At 57.2% G+C, this 23,938-nt stretch overlaps 1 protein-coding gene across 4 annotated transcripts in view; it reads left to right on the top strand.

Annotated features, from left to right (window-relative positions):
* The window catches only part of TSPAN9 (tetraspanin 9), a 181,553-nt gene that overhangs the window by 150,931 nt on the left and 6,684 nt on the right, over positions 1-23,938 (top strand). For all 4 annotated transcript variants that reach the window (XM_057702427.1, XM_057702425.1, XM_057702426.1 and 1 more), the window contains one exon: positions 23,747-23,938. In XM_057702427.1, the coding sequence (XP_057558410.1) occupies positions 23,747-23,938 (192 nt within the window). The remainder of the gene's footprint in view (positions 1-23,746) is intronic.

The raw sequence follows: 23,938 nt of genomic DNA, 5'->3' as shown, positions 1-23,938 counted from the left end.
CTTGCCACCTGGAAAAAGGGGACCCACGTGGCTCTGCCCTGCCTCTCAGAGAATCGCTGTGAGCTCGTCTGGGTCCTGCTTCATTTGCCAAAGTCACTCTCCCCACCAGACAAAGCCTGCTTGTAGTAGACACACATTCCCAAGAAAACCAAATGAAGAGATGATGGAAACAGGCAGCAAAGGCTGTTCAGTTACTCAGGAGGCTGCTGCTGGCTCCATGAATGAAATTATAACAATCACTCGTGAAGGGCCAAATGTGGCCTGTGCTTCAGATCCTAGATTCTGGGTCTGACTGGCTGAGCCTTTCACTGGGCAAGTTCCTTAATCTCTCTGAGCCTCGGTTTCTCATCGGAAAAGGGGCAGCAATGATGTCCACCTCGTAGGTGGCAGTGGGCATGCAACGAGATGATGGTCTGCAGGGCGATGCCTGCTGCACGGCAGTGCTGAACGACTTGGCCGCTGCTGTGACCTTCCCAGAACCGCGTCTTAGACACAGGGTACCTGCTGTGATGTTGGCGCCTGGAGAGGCTGGGCACCGATCAGCCCAGGACCAGCTTTGGTGGCAAATTAGTCCCTCCCCATTAAGGTCCGCAGAGCACCAGGAGGGCACTGGGTGGAGTCTGGTCGCTGCCCCCAGGAGCCCTGCCTTAAGGGGTGGAATGCCTGTGGTGGTGGTGACAGGGTGTTCGTTCTTAGGGGGAGGTGGGGAGGGGTCATGGCGTGTCAGGTCTCAAGGGGCAGCATGTCCCTGGGGATATTTCTGTCCGCTGTACCTCAGCCCAGCGGAGCCCACTCCTGGCTGGGAAGCCGTCTGGTTATAGCTCCGGAGACTGTGATGCCCAGCAGGGGAGCGGGGTAAGGACTGTGGAGGCAGACAGGGCTAGGGACTCGGCCTGGCCCTGCTGGTTGGTCTTGGACAACAGGGCCCACCTCCTGGGACTGGTGTGAGGTTACATGGAACGGTGTGTCTGGCACACCCGGCCCAGAGCCTAGTGCACAGGCCCTGCTCCCTGTATAGTGGCAGTGATGGTGAACTTCGACATGCCGGCTGGGCGGGGCCCCTTCTCTGTCGGGCCAGGTGCTGGCTGCCTTTAGGGTTCAAGCTTCTTCTCCAGACCTTTTCTGGGCTTGGAGGCCCTTTTCCTTGTCCTCACCCCTGCCCTCCCCACTTCCCTAAAGGGGGGGGTGGGGGCGGTCCCGTTTTCAGAGGCCCGGGGATAACTGTCTGCAGTTCCAAGGAGAATTGGACACTGGTGCTCAGCTTGGGATGCCCCTGGGTCAGGTTCACAGGTGCCCCCTAACCCAGCCTGAGCCCAAGTTCCAGGCCCCAGACCAGTGCTCAGTGCGTTTCTCCATGAGAGAGAGGACTAAGAGGACTCAGTGCGTTTCTCCATGAGAGAGAGGACTTTACCTTTACTAAGGTAAAGGACTTGGGTCTGTCTTATCCATCCTGATGGTGAGGGCGCAGTACCCAGTGCCTGTAGAACACTTACTCGGTACCAGGCACTGTTGCAAGTGCTTTTTGTACTTGAACTTATTTTAGCTTCGTGACAGCCCTGAAGGAGGTACTATTCGTAAACCCATTTAACAGATATGGAAGATGAGTCACAGATGAACTGCGCGTTGCTAAGGGCTGTGTTTTCAAGCATGCCATCTCCCAATCCTGTCCTTTTAATATTGATTCTGAGTCAGTTTCCATTAATAGCCCATCAATGGCGACGAGCATGTCATGCACTTGTTCACGTGGACGCATCCCTCTGCGGTCTGTAACCGCCACACTGGGTGGATGCTCCACGTACATGTGTGTTGACTGTCGGTTGAGTTTATTTGTTGGTTTGTTTCCAGGGGACAGGAGAGGCTGGACAGAGGGCAGCAGCTGCCCCATCGCCGGGAGAGCTGCTCTGACGCCAGCCTGCCCCCCGTGCAAGCTTCCTGCTGTGGTCACCAGCTCCCCTTTGCCCCCCAGAGCCCAGAATAGCAGTCTGTGGTTAAGAGGGGCCGCGAGGAGCAGGGCACGTGGCTGGGCTGCAGGGCTGGTTGGTGCAGGATGGTCAACCTTGGGGCTTTCGGTCTGTCCCGCCAGCTCCAGGCTTTTTATAGAGAGGCTGCGCTAGGCGAGCCCAGTGAGTCTGTGCGTGGCCCTCATCTGACTGCGGCATGTGGACCCTTCACAGGGGTGGCCTGAGGAGACGTGGCCCCCGGGCTGACCTGGGTTTGAGTCTCCGCAGCAGCTGACGGGCTCTGCCCACGGGCGCATCGCGTAATGGGAGCAGCCCGCCAGGGAGCTGAAAAAGGAAACGGGCCGTGCCCAACCCAGCTATTATTAAACTTTTCTCTAGCACTTTCTCCCCACTCAGCCCTTTGCCACCATACTTGTGAGATTGTCCCTGTACCACCCCAAGGGGATGTGGCCGCTGTGAGCCGTGTAGGGAGGATGGCGTGGGGGCCTGTGCTGATGGCGTGGAGCTGCTGGTGGGATTCCCCTCCTTCGGTGGCAAAAGAACGCCTGCCTTTCAGGAAGGACTTCTTGGGGCATCTCACCTGTAGCCCAGAAGCCAGAGAGCCTTTCTCTTTGGGTGACGCTTAGAATGAAGCAGCATCTTTTAGATGAAGTCCTTGTACAAGCAAGTAAACAGCCCCTTGACCGTACGGCAGGGCTGGGAAGGGCTGTCATCTCGCAGATCTGGAGACGAGCATGAGGTTCGGGGGGGTTTGGGCCTCTCCTCTGTGGGAGCAAAGCCAGATCCCCTTCGTGCCTCTGAGGGATGGGCACTAGCTTTTGCTAGTGTCCGCGAGTGGAAGAGCCTTTCTTTTGCCAGTTATATCCTCGTAGGGCTGTTTGCTGTCACCCACCTCTTTTTTACCCTTGAAAGAGTTTTTTTTCTTCTTTTAAAGAGCACTTTTGTGTTTACAACAAAATTAAGAGGAAGGTCCAGAGGTGTCCTGTACACCCCCTGCCCCCACACATGCACAGCTGCCCCCACCGTCAGCATCCGCCACCACGTGGAACACTTGTTACAGAGGAGGAATCTACATCGACACGTCATGGTCGCCCAAAGTCCGTAGTTTACATGGAGGTTCACTCTTGGTGTTGTATATCCTATGGATTTGACAAGTGTATGATGACGTGTACCCACCAGTATCATATCATACAGCGTATTTTCACTGCCCTGAAAACCCTCTGTGCTCTACCTTTTCAGCCCTGCCCCCCCACCCCCAAATCCCTGGCAAACACTGATTAATGTTCTGTCTCTGTAGTTTTGCCTTTTCTGGAGTGTTATATAGTTGGAATCATACAGTGTGTCACCTTTTCAGACTGGCTTCTTTCACTTAATAATATGTGTTTAAGGTCCGTCCCTGTCTTTTCATAGCGTGACAGCTCATTTCTATCCTGCACGGAGTATGGTTCCATTGTCTGGATGGACCACAGAATGATGACGGGATAAGGAAGGGGGAGGGGGCAATGGGGGAGCCAGCAGCTGGAGGGACCTGGGGACAGCCGGGTGGTCGGCCTGGAGTCTGCACAAGGAAACGCAGGGCCCTGGCGGAGGTGTCCTCGGTCCGTGCAGCAGAGAAGACAGGGCAGGGCCGCCTGAAACCTGGGGGAGGCACCTCCTGTGGGGTCCTGAGCAAGAGCGGCCAGTGGCCGAGTCCCTGAGGCCAAGGCCAAGGCCACAGGCCTGGCACTCGGTGCCTCGCTGTGATGGGAGGTGTCTGGTTCCTCCCAGAAGGTGATTGGGTTATAAATAGTGGATGACGGGCTGTGGCGAGAGCTGCCTGTAGTGTAATTGCCGATTTTGAGAGTGCCCTGGCGAGGGTGGGAGGATGGCTGAGGTTAAATCTGGCCCTGTTGGCTGACTGGCATTTCTTAAGCCGGGTGCTAATCCCTTCAGGAGGTCAGATAAGCTCCCCAGCAGTGCCCCTGATCTTGACTTTGAGGCCAGGTTAACTCTTTTGGGGGGACTGCAGAAGACCCCCAAAGTTATGACGACTCCATGTTGTCCAAAACAGAGCAGGAGCCGTCATGGAGCTGGACTTCGAGAGCGTCCATCCGGGGGAGGGCCGGGGCCTGAGCAATAAACTGGACTCTGCTGTGTGACCGTCTCTCCGACGAGGCCGTCCTGTGGGAGGACGTCTTGGGGCAGCCCTGTGGTTAGCCTTGGGGGACGGAGAGGGTGCACTTCTCCATGGGAAGTAGCTCAGGCCCGGGGACCTGCCTTACTGAGTATCAGGGTGAGCTGGGAGTCACTGTTGTAGGTCGGGGGTTTCCCCTTCCTGGGCTGTCACCTCCCCTCACGGTCTGATGAGTTAGGACCCACTTTCCAGCGACCCCCGTGAGTGAGGGCAGGAAGCTCCCCCACTACAGGTGGGGTTCCCTGCTCCTGCCCCGTCTGCTGGAGGCATAACACCCACCCTTTTGCAGGGTGAGGGTAGGTTTGTAGCCTGCCTGTCCCTCTGGGGTCTCTGGGGGTGGCAGGTGGACAGTTCTCTGCCACCAGCCTCGTGGGAGGCGCACGCTGCTTCCCCGGCCAGTGCCAGGTCCAGCCTGGCTTTCTCCTCCAGCCTGACCCCTTCCTCCCAGGGCTGGGGGTCCTGCCCCATCTCCTGCTGCCGTGGAGGGGCCATGCTCCTGAGCTTCTCAGAACCTCCTCTTTCCAGGACCGTGAAACCGGTCCCTGGGGAGTGTCTCGCTCCTGATGGGCCGTCCTCCGCTTTATGGCCGCTGTGGCTCTGTGCTTACTCCCCTCGCAGCCGCGGCGTCCAAGAACAATGGCACTTGTTCCATTCTCGGCTCAACCAGCCGAAGCCCGGGGAGGTGCTGCCGGAATAAATTATCCCCAGCAAGCTCTCCAGGACCCTCTGCTGCTGCCCCGGCTCCCCCTCACCAGGATCTCAGCGGGGATTCTGAAGCCCTGGCCTCCGTACCCCTCCGCGTGTCCCTTTCACCTGGGGCAACGTCTTCTCTCTAATCGGCCACTGCGTGTGCCGAGTCGGGGGCTTTGGGCAGGGCGCTAATGCTGCAGCGGCCCAGGCACGGGGAGGATTGGACTTTATCCTTTGCTTTCTTCACGCTCTTCGGCAGAAAACGATGGCCTTGCAGGAAGAGCCCCTAGCTGACCTTGTGAGGTGAGCTAGGAGAAGGAGGGTCCTCCTTCCATGAACAGTGGGATATTTGGCTGGTGATGAAGCTGGCCTTTCCACTTTGCCAGAGTGAGATGGTTCCCAGCGGGTGCACTGGGCAGGGAGCCGTGGCCGGCTCTCAGGAACCTTGACTGCCAGGCCAGACGGCGTGGGCTCCTTGCAGGGCAGGGGGGAGCCAGTGAAGCTCTGGGTGTGGAAATGGCATGGCAAGAGCAGTTGAGGAAGAATAATTGAAGGGGCAGGGAGGAGAGGGGTGCTGGCATGGTGTTGGCCAGCTGAGGGGTGAGCCCCCTGCGGGCACAGCTTAGTTCTGTCCTGGGCTGAATCTGCACCCTGGTGATCCAGCCCATGGGCTTTGGGGGTTCAGGAAGGGAGAGCCTTGGCAAGATTCACTTTGGGTCTGAGTGCTATGGGCCCAGGACGTGTCCTCCCACCCACGGGTATATTCTGGGGCTCAAAATCTCTCTGGTGTCCTGTCCGGTGGGATAGGGAAGGAGAGCACAGACCCCTGACTCCTGGAGGAGGGAGACTGCTGTGAGCATACCTGGCCTGGGCTGTGTGGCTTGTCTCCTTCAGGGAGTGGCCAAGGGCCGAGGGAGCCTTCCCCCTTTCCCTGGGTTGGAGCTGTTCTTTGGTATTTGAGATCAAGACATCAGGTGATTTGATTCTTATCCTCGTCCCCCTCCCATCAAGGCTGCAAGGAGCTGGGAGTGACCCTAGAGCCAAGCGTTACTGAAGGACACTGTACCATGTTCCCCCTCCACCCCACCCCGTCCCCACTGTACCTGCTTCCAGGGTCTTGTCCCCAAGCCACAGTCAAAAACAGTGGCTTGGTTGGGAGCAGACTTCCCTTGGTGACACCCAACAGAGATTCATCAGAATCAAATGCACGTGCTGGCGTGTCCGTGATCTCAGCAGACGGCATGGCGTGTGCCCAGCTTCATCGCTGCCACCCCGTGTCCCTTAGGTGAGACCCTGAGATGAGGTGGCTGATACATGAGTGAAGGGGACACCAGGCAGCCTGGCACCCGGGGAGCCAGGAGGATGACCTCATTTATTTAGAAAGAGTGTATGGGCCTGAGTCCCGAGCATCCTTGGAAAAAGAGAGTTTTTTGCGAGCATCAGTCTGTACCAGAGACCACGCTTATGCAACATTGTGAGTTTGGTGGTGTTGTCTCAATTTTGTTAAGGGGGAGTTAAGGCCCAGAAAGGTCAAGTTGCTTTTCTAAGGTTGCACAGCAGGGGGAGGGAATTGAACTCCCTTGAGTCCATTGACTTCACAGCCCATGTTCCTTCTTGTTCTTTTTCTCTAGAGCTTTTCACATCCTGCAGCATTTTCTCTGTGCTCAGCCTACCACCCTCTGCCACTCCCAGGCTCTCGGTGATGCCCGAGAAGTTTACTCTGTGTATGCTGAGGGCCACTTGAGAGGAACGTTCTCCAGGACAGGAGGTTCCCGAGTCCTGGTCTCCTACCTCTCTGCCCCTCCCTCCACAGAGATTTATAGAGCCTTTACCATGAACCTGGCACCCGAGGGACACACAAGGGACAAGTCAGGAATCTCTGACCTCATGGAGCTCACATTCTAGTGAGGAAGATGGACAAGAATAAACAAAGTCATAACAGGTTTTCATGCAAGATGGGGAGCAAGGGAAGCTTGAAGGATAAGAATGACCAGCTATACGTCTCTAAGGAAGAACATTCTGGACAAGGGACACACCGAGTGCAAATAGCGTGGTGTGCCCGGGAGCTAGCAGAGGCCAGTGGACGGGACCAGGGCACAGAGGAGGCGAGCAAGGCAGAGGCTGGATCACGTAGGGTCCCGGAGGGCGTGGGAAGGAATTTGGGATTTGTTCTACATGCAAGGGGAACCTTTGGAAATTTGAACAAGGACCATTCTGGCTGCTCTGTGGAGTGGGTAATGGGAGGGCAAGAGTGGCAGCTGAGAAAACAAAATAATCACAGAGGTTCAAAGAGGCAACAGGGATAGCAGTGGAGTCGGGAGAGAGGGGTGGGCTGCAGACAGAAACCAGAGGTGCAACCGGCAGGACTTGCTGGTGGGTGATGGGGGCGCGGAGAGTTGCTGGTGACTCTCGGGTTCCCCGTGGCTTGAGCATCAAGCTTCCTGTGTGACCCTGTTAAGCGGGAGATGCCTGTAAGGTATCCGAGCGGAGGTTGCCTTAGGCAAGTGGGTGCACGAGTCTGAGCCCAGGGAGAGGGCCTCCCCACTTCTGCCCGGTGGCAGTCAGGTGGAGCAGTCCCTCAGAACACTTTGACAGCCTGCGAGATGCCCAGCTCTGCTGGATGTGGTTCCTGTGCTTAATAATGGCCCTTGGAAAGGAAGCAAGATGACAGCATGACTGAGTCACACAGGGGAAGCACATTGGTGATCCCTGTGGTCACAAGCCTTGGGGTGGGGATGGGGGTGGGGTTGGGATGGGATGCAGCTGCATTTGATGCTACAGCATTTCCGTGCCACCAAAGAGTCTGTGTACACTTCGTATTCAGGAAAGGCTTAACCGTTATGGTCTTTGACAGCGTAAGGGGAGGTACCCTTTCCTCCAGCGGACTAGCTGGGGGCTGTGCAGAACAAATTGTGCCATCTTAGTCCCATGCTGCCGGGAGCTGGCCTTTGTGGAAACTTGAAAAATACCTCTTGAGAGCCTACTACGTGTGAGACACCATAGGAGATGCAAAATAAGAGCTGACTTAGGCAAAACTAACAAGGAATGAATCTTGCAGGGTGAAGTGTGTTGGGTGCTGTGAGGGAGCTGGGGGTGGGGGAGGGTGGAGCTCATGGGCCCTTCACGGGAAGGATGGCACTGCTGAGTGGTCGGGGTGGGGGGAGGGACACAACTGGCGGGGGGAGAGCTGGCGGAGGCACGCAGGCAAAGGCTTAGGGTACGTCACCGAAGGACCCGTGCCAGGATTGTGGGGATACTGATACACTAACAATGAAAAGATGAGCCTGCAGGAGGTCTTGCGTGGACACCATGCTGAGGAGTTCCAGCTACATCCTTCGTGCCGCGGGAGTCCTCCGGGGCCTGAGAGATGAGGCATGATGTACCTCAGGCAGAATGTTCAGATGGTGGTGGTGACGGGGGAGATAGAGTGACCAGCAGGGGTGCTTCCCAGTGTTCTGGCCAAAGGGATGAGACCAGGAACTGGGTCATGGGAGTGGATACAGGGGAGTTGCAGGGAGGTGGCCGAAGGATTTGGGCTGGGTGAGATGCAGATAGATAACAATGGTGATGACAGTCATTTATGATGTCAGGCTGTGTTCTTGTTCTGAGGGCTTTAGAGTTTCCTCCTTTTAAAAAAAATTTATTTGACAGCGTCGGGTCTCAGTTGTGGCACTCAGGATCTTTAGTTGTGGCACTCGGGATCTTTAGTTGTGGCATTTGGGATCTTTAGCTTTGGCACTCGGGATCTTTAGCTGTGGCACTTGGGATCTTTAGTTGTGGCAAGTGGGAGGCACGCAGGATCTAGTTCCCTGACCAGGGATTAAACCCAGGCCACGTGCATTGGGAGCATGGAGTCTTAACCACTGCACCACCAGGGAAGTCCCAGAAGTTTTCTCCTTTTTAATCTTCACAGCAGGCCTCGTAGGTACTACGTGTAGTTTCGGGAAGTTAGCATCATTATCCCCGTTTTACAGATGAGGACTCAGAGTCACAGAGGTCAGCTGGCACGAGGCTGCATTGTGGAAGGGGCAGAGCTGGGATTCAGAAGCCAGGTGTTCACTCCAGAGCCTGTGCTCTCAACCGCCGGCCACAGATCTGAGTTTTGATTCCTGCGTGGAGGAATAGATGGGGACCCGGGTGGAGAAGCACGTTTTCAGGAGACTAGGACAGACACCCTGATTCAGAAGATGTCATATGGAGAGCGTACGATACCACAGAGAAGAAATACTGATGATCAGTGCAAGCAAAGGGTCCCGGGCCTTTTGGGACCCAAGAGGCAGTGTGGCACCCAAGAGGCAGTGCGGCACCTGTGTGTTGATTTTTGCAGAAGGGACAGAATCTGTAGGACTGCCTTAGGGGTTCGCTCGTGCAAAAGAAGTCAGAGTTTTCCTGAGATGAAGCCAGACTGGCTCCCCTGAGCAGCTGGCACCATGAACCTGAAAGCTTCTGTCTCCAAGTAAAATCTTTTTTTTTTTTTTTTTGGTAACTTCTACTTCCCGAGATGCAGAGCTGCCAAGTGGGTGGGAGCGGCCCCTCTCCCTGGGAATTTGACCGTGTCTATTTTGTGGGTGCCCTGGAGGCAGCACCCTAAAATCTCTCCACTTACATTGTTACTTCTATTTCTTCTGACTCCCATGTCAGCCTGCATCTCAAAAAACACTCTTTTGAGAGCTTTGGGATAACGTGGAGCCGCAAAGTGCAAGCGTCTGCATTCTGCTGGGTCCTCATCCCTCTCTGGCTACTGCTCTTTTTTTTTTTCTGTTGAATAAGCAAAGGCCAGAGCAAATTTATTCCTGGGGATGGGATCTCATATGAAAACGCACGGTAATTGTTTCTTTTTGCTATCGTCAATATGTTTCTGTTCCATTCATTGAACTTTGTGCTCAGCTTCTGTCCACTCACCTGTCACATCTAGATTATTTTTCTGTTTGCCCTTTATGAAATGGCATCCTTTCCCCTTCAGGTCTTGGTGCAGGGGGCACTTGTCCATGTGTGTGTGTGTGTGTGTGTTGCAGAAGATGGGGCTGGGAGGAGAGAGGGAGAGCCATTGGGATCTGAGTGGAGGGAGGCCTCCCCCAGCCTGGACTTGATCAAAGAACTCACACTCCTCTGCTCCTCCCTCTTTTGGGAAGCGCCTGAACTCAGAAGTGATTGATTCTGATTTATATCCAGATTGGGGTAAAAGTAGCGGTCTTGATTTCATGTCTTCGTGGCTGGAAGCCCTGCCATGTCCTCGCGCTCTGTTTATGTGTTTTTAAGTGGTTGGTTCCTGCCTTGGCCTCAGCCTGGATCCTTGACTGTGGGGCCCTGAGCAAGTCTCAGCTCTGAGCATCCGTTTCCTTACCTGGGAGGTTTGGGTCATGGAAGCAGTAAGTCACACAGCACTTCTCAGGCTCAGTTCGGGGTTGCCACTTTTCCTTCCTGCTGTCTTCCTCGAGGGAAATGGGGTCACCCTGGTGGGGCAGGGGGTGGGTTCCATCCTGCCAGCTCAGGGGCAGATCATTCAGCCTCAGAGACCTCACCTCCTCACCTGAGAAGTGGACGTAGCCATTTTCTTGTTGCTCAGCCCGGGTGAGGGGGGAGCAGAGGTGAAAGCCTAGGCTCTCGGGGCTGCAGGGGTTGGGATATTGTGAGGTTCAGCCTTTTCTTTGTAAGGTGGGGGCAGAGGCTCAGAGGAAGGAAGGGGTTGCCTGGGGTTCCGGCTGTTGGCAGCATGAGGCTGGTGGGCTGTGCTGTTTGGGGTTCACCCCGCCACTCTGCTCAAGGGCTCACCTGTCCGTTAACTCCTGAACATATGCGGGGCCGCGCCTCCCTGTGTGTGGTGCCGGACGGACAGATGGCCCTTCTCCTGCCATATGCTTCAGCCTGTTTAAGTGTCAGGGCCGGAAGAGGGCTGCATGCCCTCGCACCAGGGCTGGGGAGGCGCCTCTGTTGCCGAGCTGGGCACTCGCCTTGCTTCCTCGTCCCCTGGCCCACCGCTCAGCTTGATGCCAGGGAAGCACACGGAGGTGTGCGGGGAGGCGCCCGCCCCGGGCAGCCACCGGGCTGGAGCATCGCCGGCCAGGTCAGCGCTGGCGGGTGGGAGAAGGGTCCAAGGCCAGTGAGAGGTCGGATGGTGAGAGCCACTGCAGAGTGTTAGGTGAGGGTCAGGGAGGGGCTGGCCAGCCCGGAGGAGGAAGTGGGCATCAGCGGCAGGGACCTGAAGGCCCTGGGTTGGACTGAGAACAGTGCAGAGGGGAAGAGGAAGTCTTCTTGGGTGGACGGCGTGCTGTGAGCCAGGCGCGGAGGCAGAGGTGTGGCAGGAACAGCGGGGGACCCAAGGGCTCCCGCTGAGGAGTGGGGAGGCTCTGGGGCAACGTTTTTATTTCTAGAGGGGGAGCTCAGGGTCAGCATTTGGGTGGCATGTGTCTGATGAGATTTAGCTTGTCTGATGCAGCCCTTGCGATCGTCATTTTGGCTCAGAGCGTTGCTGAGAACCTGACTCTACCTGTCCCTGCCACTCGCTCACCCGCTGGAGGATGGAAGGGACCCGAGGGAGGCAGGGGACTTCCTGAGCCTCCCGTCTCAAGAAGCCTGCTGGAAGGGGGCCCTTGGGATCCGGGGAGAGGAGGCAGGGAGCCCAGGCCTGCTTTGGATTCACTCCGACCGCTTCTGGGTCACAGAGCCACTTCCCGCCCGCCGCCTGCCCGCCTCGGCCCGCCTCCTCTCGAGCTGGCTTTCCGCTTATCTTAATTTATTGATGAAAACTTGTTTTACGGTCCAGAGCACAGACGGCAGCAGCTCCCTGCCAAAAGGAAGCACGCTCGCAAATCGGGAAAGCGAGCTGCCTCCCAGAGGTGGGTGGCTGGGGAATGGGCAGGCGGCGGAGTGAGGGATGCGCGTCTGGGCTGACTGTGCCGTGGCCTAGAGAGATGGGTGGTGTGGGCCCCCCCCAGATAGATGTGTGGGCCCCCCCGGGTGGGCACCCCCCACTGGGAGCTGGGCTGGGGGCTGGAGGTCGCGGGGCTGCCGCCCAGGGCAGGACCCCTGTCCACCACTGGCCCCTGGCTTACAGCACTCCGCCTGGTCTCAGCAGTCTGGATGAATGAAGGCTGCGGGCCATAAATACTAATAATGACCCTCATTTACAGCTTTGTAAAGGCGCCACGCTGGGACGTTTATTTTCGTGCATCTCATTCAGTCCCAACCACAACTCTATGTGGTAGGAACCATGAATTCCCTCCTTAAAAAACAAGCCCTGGAAAGTCATTTTCTGAGATTTCCTCCCGGATGGAACCTGAGGGCACCGTGAACTTGAACCAAGGCCAGAACCGTCTGCAGCCCCGACCCAAACCTCACACTGGGCCTGTGCTCTTCTGTGTTGTGGCTGCCTTTCTGGTCTGGTCTTTGCTGGCCCAGCTGGGTGTCTTGCTCCTGTGCGGCCGTGGCCAGCACAGTGCCTGGCTCAGGGCAGGTACTGAGGCCCCTGTGGAGGGACTGGGCCCTGAGGGTGTCAGGAGCGGGGGTCAGGACTCCCTGTCGTTCCTTCCTAAAGAGAAGAAAGTCTCCAAGTTGCTTCCGGGCATTCCTCTGAAGTTCTGTTTCCTGGTGGGTCAGAAGGTGATGTCCCTGTGAGCCTGCTGACCACGGAAGGAGGTGACACGCCTTCATGAGATGGGGCCGGGGCTTCTGAGAGCTGCAGTGGTCTCACCTATAACGCAGGGTAGCAAGGAGTCCAGGAGGCTGTGGGCAGTGTGTGGGACGGTGCCTGTGAAAGCCGCCTCCAGAAAACACGGCGGGAGGGGATCCTTTCCACAGGCTCCTCTGGTTGTGGAAATAGAGGCACAAAAAGAAGGTCCACTGAACACCAAAGTAGTTAATTTTGTTCTTTTTGCTTCCTCGTGCAGAGGTACAGCCGACAATGTTCACAACTCTGGTGAAATTAGTGAAGCTGGCGGCGCAGGTTGGCGGGACTTCCGCCCCCAACACATGCGCACCCTCGTGTACGCCTCCCTGCAGGGCGCCCCACCACGGGTCCTCGCCTCCGCCCGCCCGGCTGGCGCCCAGGACGGCCCGCCCCCTGCTCCTTCCCGCTGTGCCTGCTCTGGCTCCCCTCCTGGTGCTGGGCTGTGTCCTGGGGCCTGCGCTCCCCGCCCACCTCCCCGCCGCCCTCCCCACCTCCCTCCACTCAGGCAGGGCTGCAAAGTTCTTGAGAATGTTAATAAGATGAAATCTGTCTTTTTTTTTCTTTGTCTGTATGAGGCAGAGAGAGTCTTCAATCAGAGGATTTGGAATCACATCAAACTGGATTAAAATCCAGCTCAGATAAGATACTTAACCTCTGATCCTTGGTTTTCTCATATGCAAAGTGCGGGGAAACAATAGGAGCTACCTTGTCTGACTTTTGTGGAGAGGGGTGGACACGGTTCCTGGCGTGGATTAGGAGTCAGCAGTGCTCTTAGCATCCACCTTCTCGTGTCACCACCCTTGTCACCACCATCGCTGTCGCCGTCCCTGATTTCCCCACCCTCCTAGTCTACAGGGGGGTCCCGGTGGCTGGCCTTTCCCTCTCCAAGCACAGACACGTCCAGGGACCCCTTTCTGATGTATTTGGGATGCCCTGGGTCTGAGCAGTGGGGCCTAGTGGGTCAGAACATGGTTCCTGGAGTCAGATTTCCTGGGTTCCTTCACCACCTCACCTCTCTGTCTTTGTCCTTCCAGCTGTAGAACGGGGAGGATGAAAATGACTCCCTTCCCTCCCCCCGCCATCCTCCTCATCCTCCCCCCCCCCCCACCATTGGGTTGGGAGGATTAAATGAGGCAGATGGGGCATGGCTCTCAGAACCACAGGTGCGTGGTTGGCGTCCCTGGCAACACAGCTTCAAGGGGTAGTGAAGACAGGGAAGACGCCAGGTGGGTGCGGCAAGACATGGCTCCTCCCTGAATGAGCTCTGTGTCCTTGGGCGCACTTAGCCACCAGGCCATGGCCCGGCTGTTTTCAGCGAGTGACCTGAATTGCAGTGGGCACATCGAAGAGTAGAGGGCAGGCCGGGGTCTCCCGTTCTACCAGGGGGATGACGAGATGTCAGAGTTAGCCCAGGGGCAGGGTGAGGAGGGGTCTCAGGGTGACATGTAAGTTGGTGCAGAGACCATCTCTGGCAGAGGGACCCAAACTTAACCAGCCTGTGTCCCCCACAAAGCATGTCAGAAATGCCAAATCCTGGCATGGGTGGACACGGCTCCCCGCTGGCAGTATAAATAATCTGGCTGTGGGCATAGCATCCCTGGAGAGAGGACCGATCATGTTGGCCACGTCTGGGGCTCATAGCAGAAATGTGTGTGGGTGGCTGTCCTGGGGCCAGAGATGGACCTGGTTGTCTGCCACGATCCTCCCCGATATCTATACGTGTAATTAGGGAGTGTTATTTGCTGAACTTGAGCCAGGGAAGATCGTCCTCATTAAATTATTAAAGGGCCTCCGATCTGTGAGAGGCAGAACGGAGGCAGCCCTGCCGAATGAGAGGCACCCAGAAATGGACGTGTTTTCATGGTGTGACTTGTCTTCCTCTCTAGGGGGGCTGGGGGCTCCTTTCCTCAAACAGGGAGAATGGTCCCCACCCCCTCCCCATTCTGTAGGGTGAGTTATAGTCTCAGATCATTTAAGCTTTTTGCCCGAAAGATATGATGTGAATTCAAGGTATCCCCTGCATTTTCCAAGGAGTTTGAATAATAGCACAGTACCTCGTACGATATTTATATTCTGAGGAACACAAAGTGCTCGGCAGGCATAATCCTATTCATCCTCTCCGTGTCCCCAAGGGCTGGGGAGCTGTTTTTTTTCCTCCCTCAGTCTTTTAGCAAAGAGACATCTCGAAAAGTGGCCAGAGCCGCTGGGCCATTGCTATCTCCCAGGGCTCCATGTCCGGAGATGCGGGTTGTGGATGGTTCTGCTTTCTCAGGGAAGCCCAGGTGGTCCTAGTTTCAATGTGAGCCTTGAAGGTAGGTTTCTGAAACCCACCCCTGCCTTGTACAGAAACCCTGGCTTCACGTATTATTCTGTGCTTTAATGCTGTCAGAAGTGCCTTTCTCCCCAGATGCACAAAATAAAACAAATGCAGGAAGGGAGGAGTATGCTGGTGATGAGAAAATCCTTTCTCCAGACTCCTCTGACAAGTATTCTGAGTCCTTGGCACATTTCCCTCCCAATTTACCATGACTTTGGGAGTTCAGACAGTGCCTCGCACTGTGGTCCAGGCTGTCTGTTCTGTGGCTCCTTCCCAGGTCCAGAGCTGTGACGCTTGGGGCGCAGGTGATGAGGGCTTTGTGCACACCCCCTGCCCCAGCACAGAGCACCCCTTCCTGCACTAGCACCTGCCCCAGAGTCTTACTGGGCTTGGGTGGCTTGAGGCTTCAAGCTGTGTGCTGTTGAGTGATGACAAGTTCTGGAGTTTGGGGTCCCCCTCCCCCCACTCTCCCAGCGCAGGGCAGTCCTCCCCCTGGCTCGGGGAACAGAAACCTCCAGCGCAGCCAGGACCACTGACTGTCTCCTCTTTCCCCGAGCCTGCCCCCTGCTGTTTCAGCCCACTTCCTCTGGCGTGTTCTGAGCAGGGATGGAAAACAGCTGTGTGCTCTCCCGAGGGGAGCGGGGCCCTGCTGTCCAGGGTCTGCATCCTCGTGGAGCGAGCTTGGGGACCCTGGGTCACAGCTCTCCCCCTGTGGCCCTTCTCACCTGCACCCACCCTGCCCCACCCCGGCTTGAGCAGGAAGAAAGTGCAATTTTGCCAGCCTGGCAGGCCTGCCTCGGAAGGGCTGCCGTGCTGGCGCAGGCCAGTGTGCGCGGCCTGGTGAATGATCGCACCCCCTTTACAAGGCTGGCAGGGGCTTTGTATCACCCGCTGCTCCTTGGCATCCTGACCGTGCATTGGTGTGTGGTCTTTCTGGGCCTGTTCTTTCGGGCCCCCTTGGGGACTCTGAGCTGGTGTCCCTACCTCCTTTTCCATCTTCTCCCCGACCGAATGAGCAGGCCTGTGGTTCATCCGAGAAGGTGGAAAGATGCTGGCACCTGAGAAGGTTGATTTGGGACCTGCTGTCAGATTTGAGGAGCCCAGATGACCTGGCAACTGGGGTGCAGGTAGAAGTAGGGGAGGTGAGCCCTGTTGCCCTGCAAGCCTATCTCCCAGACAGAGGAATGGCATAGGAGACCAGAGTTTAAAGGGGCCATGTTGGAAGAACACAAGATAGACCCCTCTCCTCCCCATTTCTAGTCCTTGTCCCTTGTTCCCTGGGTATCAGTTGTGCTAGGGACTGGGCCTGCTCTTGGCATCCCTGCCCTGGCCTTTGAGGCCCAGGGGCAGACACAGGGCTTGTTACCCTGCAGTCCCACATATGCCTTGGTTGGAGTGAGCCCCTGGGCAGAGCAGACACCTTCCATGCTGAGGCCAGGCCAGGAAGCCCAAACAGGTGGGCAGCGCTTCAACAAAGCCAATCTCCTTACTTGCCCCCACCGGGGTCAGAGGACACCAGGCACTTTGTGCATCTAGCTGGGGGCCAGAGCTGTGGTGCCTGGGCATTTATCCCCACCCAGGACCCTAACATGTTGGAGGGAGGAAGGACTGTCCTCAGGGTCTCAAGAGGGATCTCTCCCATCTCAATTCTTTCATCCCCAGCGCTTTTTAGAGCCTCAAACGGCAAGAGGTATTGTAGCAGGACCCCCTCTCAACTGATAGGGTGTTCCAATGAATTGGGGGGGGGCGCGGTTCTCATATTCCCAACGTCCCTGCAAAGATCATTGGAGAGAAGTGGGCTCAGGAAGCATGTAACTTAAGAGGTTTTTTAACGTCAGAGACTCACAGCTCCCAAATACAATATCCCCAAAGTTTGGCCGTGTTTAAATGCTCTCCCCTAGAACCATCTTAGGTAGAAAAATAACCTCATTCTGCAATAATCAAAATGTAACTGGGTTTTAGATATGCAAATGCTTTGTGTCATGTTTATTTGGAGGAAAATTTGGCTCAGAAATGTGGGTGTGATCTCCCTGTCACCTCTGCAAGCTGGTGCTACTGGGGGCTGTGAAGTTGTGAAGAAATTGGAGGCTCTGAGAGAGAAAATGTGGGGTCAGAAAAAGACTGGCCAGGGAATCATACTGTTTGGCTTTGAATCATGCACAAGCTCAATGTGAACCACACCTGTGCTGTGGCTGGCAGCCAGGCCGTGGGAGGCACAGGCTAGATTACTAGAGGTATAGTGCTCAGAGTTCAGGAGGGGAGAGTGGTATCTTGCACTCTGTGCTGGTACCTTCAGAGCTGGAACCTAACTTTTAGTAGTGGAGGGTGACTCAGAGGTGAGAGCCCAGGAGGCCTTTTATGGACCAGGAGAAGGTTGGGAAAGGATTTTGTTAGATACAAGCCTTCAAGAACTTCAAGTCCTGCCACACTTGATCTTGGTGGGCTTCCTGGGCAAAACTAGGACTGAAGCAGATTCCTGAGTTAATAAGGAAGAATTCTGAACCAATTAGAGTCATGCAAAAAGGAATGGAGTGTGTTATTGGCTGGTGAGCACCGGGACCCCGGGGGGCTGAAGCAGAGGCTGGATCCCTGGAGCCAGGGCCAAGCACAGAGGAGCCCTCTCACCAGGGGCCCCACACCCTGTGTGCCCTGATCCTCCTGTCTGCCTGGTGGCTTTGGCAAATGTGTCCCTGTGACTTTGTTCCTTCCCTGTGGAACTGGAAGCACTCTCCGGTGGCCCCTGCCTCCCTTTATGGCCGTGACATCGAATGAGCTGCAGCCCCCCCACCCCCCAGAGGCAAGGGTGGCTGAAACATGAAGTAGCTGTGCCCCCACCGGCTAACCACCCCCCCCCCCCCCCGCACCGTCCTGGCGCTGACGTGTTGCCCCTTCTCCCCACGAGGAAGTTCCTGGCAGCGGGCGTCTCCCAGGGCCCGGCAGGATTGTTACCAGCCAGCACAACGGCTGGGAAATTAAAGTCGTTTCTGTTTGCTTTTTTATTTTTGACGTCCACTAATTTATTAAATGCTGTTAAATGTTGCACTTGGCCCTGGCTTGTAGTGAACACAGGGGTGTGCTGAGGCTGAGGGTCTGAGGGGCTCCTACAAAGCAAAGAGGGCGTGGGCGATGGGGCCCTGCAGAGACACAGAGGCCACGGGGATGAAAGTAACCAGACGGTGTGCTGAGCCCTGAGGGGCTGGGGCAGGTAGAGCAGGTGACTTACACAGGCAAAGGAGGCGCTTCGGGTGAGCTGGGGGGAATTTGGCACTGGGGTGGGGAAGAGGGTTCATGGGGGGTTTCTTTTTCAGGTGGGTTTGTGTGTCTCAGTATGGTCAAGTTCCGAAGCCCTCCCATCCATCCCTCCATCCATCCCTCTACCCATCCATCCCATTCCTCCACCCATCCATCCATCCACCCATTCATGGAACAGATATTTCTGTAGTATCCAGGCATGTTCTGGGCCCCTTGGTGGTAGAGGAAGGGCTGAGAGCTGAACCTGGCACTGGTGTTTTTGTGGGGATGGGCAGCATGAATACACAGAGGGCTGGGCAGGGATGTCCAGCCCTGGCACAGGAGGTCACCGCAGGGAGGGCTGCCTCGCGTTTGGGGGAGATGTTGGCAGCTGTGGGGGATACAGGCAGTGGCTGCCCCTTGGCTGTAAGCAAGTTGGGGAGGAAGCTCAGGAGGGAGGTTGGTTCAGGGGCAGGTATGGCTTCACCCCCGGAGAACTGAATGCTGTGTGAAAAATACATAAGGACACATGGCAGAAACATATATTAAAACTACAGATCAGTGTGGTTGCAACTGCAGATGGGGAAAATGCCATGAGGGTATTGGCTAATTACAGCAGACTTGATAAATGAGGCCACAGCCTGTGGGCCTCAGTCTGCATGCTGTGCATCTGTTGGATGGGCCCAGGGTGGTGAGGAATATGCCGAGACTCTGAAGGGTCCTGCACCTTCTCCCTTCTGAAAGGAGAGCCTGGAGAAGGGAGATCCACGGGCATCACCCAGGGGAGGCTCTGTTCTAGGCTCTGGGGATTTAGTAACAGACAGAACAGACCCAGGTCCTGGCCCCTGTAGAGAACGAGGAAGGGGCAAGTGCAAGGGTTTTCTCGCATTTGGAGCCCGAGTGGAAAATACTTGGAAGTGCCCTTGGTTGGGGGAAGGGCAAGGGGTACAGATGCTCAGTGGTCAGGGTGGCCCCTGGGCCTGCCTCTGCGTGGAGAGGGGTGCCAGCCAGGCCCGGACTGCAGCCGGGTGGCTGGTGCCTTCAGGTCGGTGGGTTGGCTGGGTCCTGGTCCCCAAGTCACCGTGCCTTGCCCCGGAGTTTCTTCCTGCCGTGGGCTTGAATCTAGCTGGTTGTCTCTGAGACAGCCCTCTGCTTTGGGAAGGGAGTTTCCCCGCATGCCACCAGCGAAGCTCTCTAGCACCGAGCTCTGGCTGTGCCCCTGCGGGCCCCACCTCCTTCCTGTGCCGGGCACTCTCCTAGTGGGGCAGCTCCCACCCCGCCAACTCCTCCCATCCCTGCCTTGCCCTCCCGGCCCCTGCTCTGGCTTCAGAGGTGGCTTCCTGTTCTCCTGTCCTCCCTTCCAGCACACTCTTTCTGCCGTCACCTCCTCCCTCCTGCCAATGCCGCCCCCCAGACGTCAGCCTCCTGACTGCCCCTCCCCAGCCCACACCAGCACTGTCCTCCTCTTGTGTGTGTCCCTCTCAGAGCCAGGATGCACCCCGCCCTGGAGGGACGCGCTGATTCCTTCTCGGGGGTCTGTCTTCTCAGGGAGTCGGTAGCCGGGGGGTGGACACCTGGCTGGGGCCGGGGGGCTAGGGTGGGGCTCCTCAGTCTCTCTTGGCGTTTGGGGTCAGATGGCTCTTTATTGTGGGGGCTGTCCTGTGTCCTGTAGGACGTTTAGCAGCGTTCCTGGCCTCTACTCACTAAGATGCCAGTAGCACCGCTGCCCCAAGTTGTGATGACAAAAGTGACTCCAGAAATTGCCAGATGTCCCCTGGGAGTCAAGTCGCTCTGGTGGGACCACTGGGCTGGAGTGAGACAACAGCGTGTCTCAGGCTCAGCTGAGCTGGTGCTGGAAGGGACATAGGAGATTCTCTAGTCCAGATGCCACATTTTAAAGGCTATTGGGCCTCAGAGAGGTAGAGAATCTGAGGGTCACATAAGGGAGTAGCGTAATGCAGGAGGCATTTTAGGGAAAGGATTCAGGCAGGTCTATGCAGGCTGGGCTGAAGAATGAAGGCCAGAGGCAGGTGGGGCTGCGAGGCCGGGACCTGGGTGTAGGGCTGAGGCTGTGGGCCCAGTGCCTCTCACCCATCGGGGGCTCAGCGGGGGTGTCGCAGGGGATCTGTACCAAAAGCCAGGAAGCCAGGTCCTGGGCGGAGCCTGGCTGTGTGATGTCCTAGTCTGGGAACTTAGGGCTTGGGGGCTCTGCTGGTTTTGGGTCAGAGATGGGAGCAGAGGGTCCCACCATCTCAGCAGGAGGCCGAGGATATGGGGTAAGCAGGGCCCCTCGTTGCCTGCAAGGCCTCATTCACTCAGCGGTGGCCTTTTGGGGGCGGGGATAGGCGTGTGGCTTTGAGAGGAAAATGCAGGACTTGGATCCAGGCTGCTGGTGGACCCAAGGCCTTAGCTGAGACTTACCCAGGGGCAAGGTGATCTCAGGCAGGAAGTGAGAAGGGGGAAGATGAAGGGGTCGGGGAGCAGCTCCTCCTCCCTGATGGGCTCTGGGGAGCTGGCAGAGCCCCCAGGAGGGACATGGGGAGGGGAGGCACAAGGGGACCCTGCTGGGCCCATGCCCAGTGGGAACTGGCTGCTGTGAGGACCTGGGCAGTCGTCCCTTGGTGTCTGCGGATGCCGAGATGCCTTATGTAAAGTGGTGCAACGCACCAAATAGTATCCTGAGGACTTTCCGGGTCCTGAGGGGCCTGGTGTCTCCAGCCCAGGGTGGGTGGGTGTCCTGTGGCTCCAGGGTCCCAAAGCCAGGCTCCTTACCTGTAGCAAGTGGCCTGGCAGCAGCAGGGTCTCCTCTTATTCATTCCAGGGTCTGGCTTTTAGAGCCATAAATCTTCAGCATAGAGAGCTTGACTTTCCATGGTGTGATTAATGAAAGAAAAATTGAGCCGGCAGCACAGAAAGTGACCGGATTGAAGAAAGTTGGTGACAAGTTGGATGAGTCTCTGTGCCTCGCTGCAAACCCAGAGCTCTGACCCGGCCTGGAGCGCCACCTGGTGGTTGTGCGGGTGGTGGCACCCAGTCCCCGGCTGAGCTGTGTGGACGCCCCATGGGGTGGGTGCTCTGGGCCTGGTGTGCCCACACCTCGGAGCCTTGGCCCCGTCCCACTGGGGCTGCTGCAGGGCATGGGGCGAGGGTGGCTCTCCACGGCATGGGGACCCAGCAGCTGCTCTGCTCACCCGGCTCAATCCTGAAGCTCCGGTAGCTGTCTCTGGTTTAGTGACGTGTGGGAATAGCCCCGCTTCTTTGGGCATGCCCCGTCTGGACCACCTTTCTGTCTCCTCGTTTATCAAAATCCTGCTCATTCATCAAAGTCGAGTGAGCCCTTCTAGATACATCTCGAATTGGACCATCTCTCGGCACTCCTGCACAGCCACCTGCTAGAAGTCCCTCCTGCCCTGCCTGGTCACCTGGTTACCGCAGTGGCCTCCTGTTGGCTTGCCCACCTCACTTAGCCCTCTGATGGCTGGTTCTCTGCACAGCAGCCAGTGACCTACTGAAACCACAGCTCACGTCCCTGTGCTGCTCCTGGGCTTCCATCCCAGCTAGAACAACACCATCTTCTTTCCCTGTGCCTGTGAGGTCCCGCCCGCCAGATCCCCACTCCTGTCACCTCTCCCCTCCCCACCTCCCCCTCCGGCCCCCGGCTGGCCAGGCTCACCGCCCCCCAGGACTTTGCACTGCTGTTTCCTCTAGAACATCCTTCCCCAGCTTGTTTGTGTGCTTATTTACTTCCCCTTTTGTGGGTCCCGCCTCAGATGCCATCTTTCCAAGAGGGCTTCCCTGACACACACCACCACCCCAGTTACTTTGACTCCTTCTCATCCTGACTTACTTCTCTTTTTTAAAAAATCATTATTGTTATTTATTTATTTATTTTTGGCTGCATTGAGTCTTCGTTGCTGCACACGGGCTTTCTCTAGTTGTAGTGAGCGGGGGCTACTCTTCATTGTGGTGCGCGGGCTTCTCATTGTGGTGACTTCTCTTGTTGCAGAGCGTGGGCTCTAGGTGCACTTGAGCTTCATAGTTGTGGCATGTGGGCTCAATAGTTGTGGCTCGTGGGCTCAATAGTTGTGGCTCGTGGGCTCTAGAGCGCAGGCTCGGTAGCTGTGGCGCGTGGGCTCAGCTGCTCTGTGACATGTGGGATCTTCCCAGCCCAGGGCTCGAACCCACGTCCCTTGCATTGGCAGGCGAATTCTTCACCACTGCGCCACCAGGGAAGCCCCTGACTTATTTTTCTCCACGGCACCTGTAACTCTGTTGTGTTTGCTTGTGTGATGTCTGTGTCCCCTAAGTGAATCCCCTCTTGGCGGGGGTGGGCTGGGGGCGTGGTCTTTGCTGTTGCTGTTGCCGCCATCTCCCCTGTGCTCAGAGCAGGACCTGGCTTCATGGGACAAGGGCTCCGTTCAGGTTTGTGGAGCGGAAGAGAGGGGAAGTTGCCTCCTTGGGCAGCCTCTGCCCCCGCCTAGCCTTCCCGCTCTCCGCGTGCTCCTGGCCGCCCAGCCTTCGCTGCCGCGTGTCTGCTCCCTGCAGCGGGGGGCCTCTCGAGAGCAGGGATGGGCTTGGATCCTGGGAGCTGCAGCATGGCGCCCAGCTCAGGACATGCCTCTGGGAGGCCGGCGCCTGGCCCTGGTCACCCTCTTCATGGGCCTTCTTTCCTGTCAGTTCTCACAACGGACCGAAAGGGGGTGGCAGCGTCTCATTCCCTGCCTGCCCTGTCCACGTGCCTGAGGGGCTGCTCCCTCCACCTGGCGCCTGAGCGCTGTGCCATTTACTTGGCCCCCGGGCAGACGGCCTGGCATGGACACGGCGCTTCCCTGGCTCCCATCTGGCCCGAGTGGAGGCCGCGGGGAGGCAGCCCCGCTGTGGCTCCTCTGTGCTGTAGGTGCTCAGTAAGTACCTGCTGACTGATTGACTGGCTCCACAGGCTCCGTGGATGTCCCTGTGCCCCTGGAGGGAGCAGGCGGAGTGTCGGCTTATGGGGCATAAAACGAGGCCGCTGCAGAGCCCTGCGGCCCAGGGGATGGGAGACTGCAGCTTCCTGGGTGCTGCTGCAGGAGAGCGGGCTCCGGCCGGGGGCGGCTGCTGGCTCCTGGGATGGATGGTGGGGCCGCGGTGGACCCGTGCCCCGCACATCGGCCAGCCCCTCAGTGGGGCCAGAGAGCCCCTTGCTATTTCCACCTGCCTGAAATTTGTTCTTCTGGCTCCTGAGGACTGTGGGCAAGTGGCACTTCTGGTCAGGGGAGCAGGACACAGTCGCTGCAGGGTGTGGCTCTGAGGCTCTGGGCTTTGAGGTTCTCTCCTAAACCCCTCACTTGCTTCCGTGACCACCGTGGTCCCCTCCCCGCCTCCTCCCTGAGTGCAGGCCCTCCTCTGCCGAGTGGGACACCCAGACCCACACGTGTGCAGCTAGGGCCTTCCGTGTTTGTTACGTGCTTTCCCTGTGCCTGTTTAATTCATCCTCATTGATGTGACCCTATGAGTCTCGTGAAGCTGGTGTCATCCTGTTTGATGCGGAGAGGCTGAGGGCTTTGTGCAGGTCACACCACCGACATGATTTGGGCCCAATTCTACCCTGTCCGTGTCTCTCGGTTGGGGTCGGGGGCGGTGGGAGCCGGGGGACATGAAGTCTTTTGAGTCCCGTGGTGATGGATACCAGAGCAGTGCTGGTCTAACGGGCTTTCCTTTCTCTCCAGCTCTGTGGCTGTGGGCTGCTTGGAGTGGGCATTTGGCTGTCGGTGTCCCAAGGCAACTTTGCCACCTTCTCCCCCAGCTTCCCATCGCTGTCTGCAGCCAACCTTGTCATCGCCATAGGCACCATTGTCATGGTGACAGGCTTCCTCGGCTGCCTGGGGGCCATCAAGGAGAACAGGTGCCTCCTCCTCAGT

Source organism: Hippopotamus amphibius, chromosome 12 (assembly GCF_030028045.1).
Source record: "Hippopotamus amphibius kiboko isolate mHipAmp2 chromosome 12, mHipAmp2.hap2, whole genome shotgun sequence".
NCBI classification, from domain to species: domain Eukaryota; kingdom Metazoa; phylum Chordata; class Mammalia; order Artiodactyla; family Hippopotamidae; genus Hippopotamus; species Hippopotamus amphibius.
This window is presented reverse-complemented; position numbering and strand designations above follow the sequence as displayed.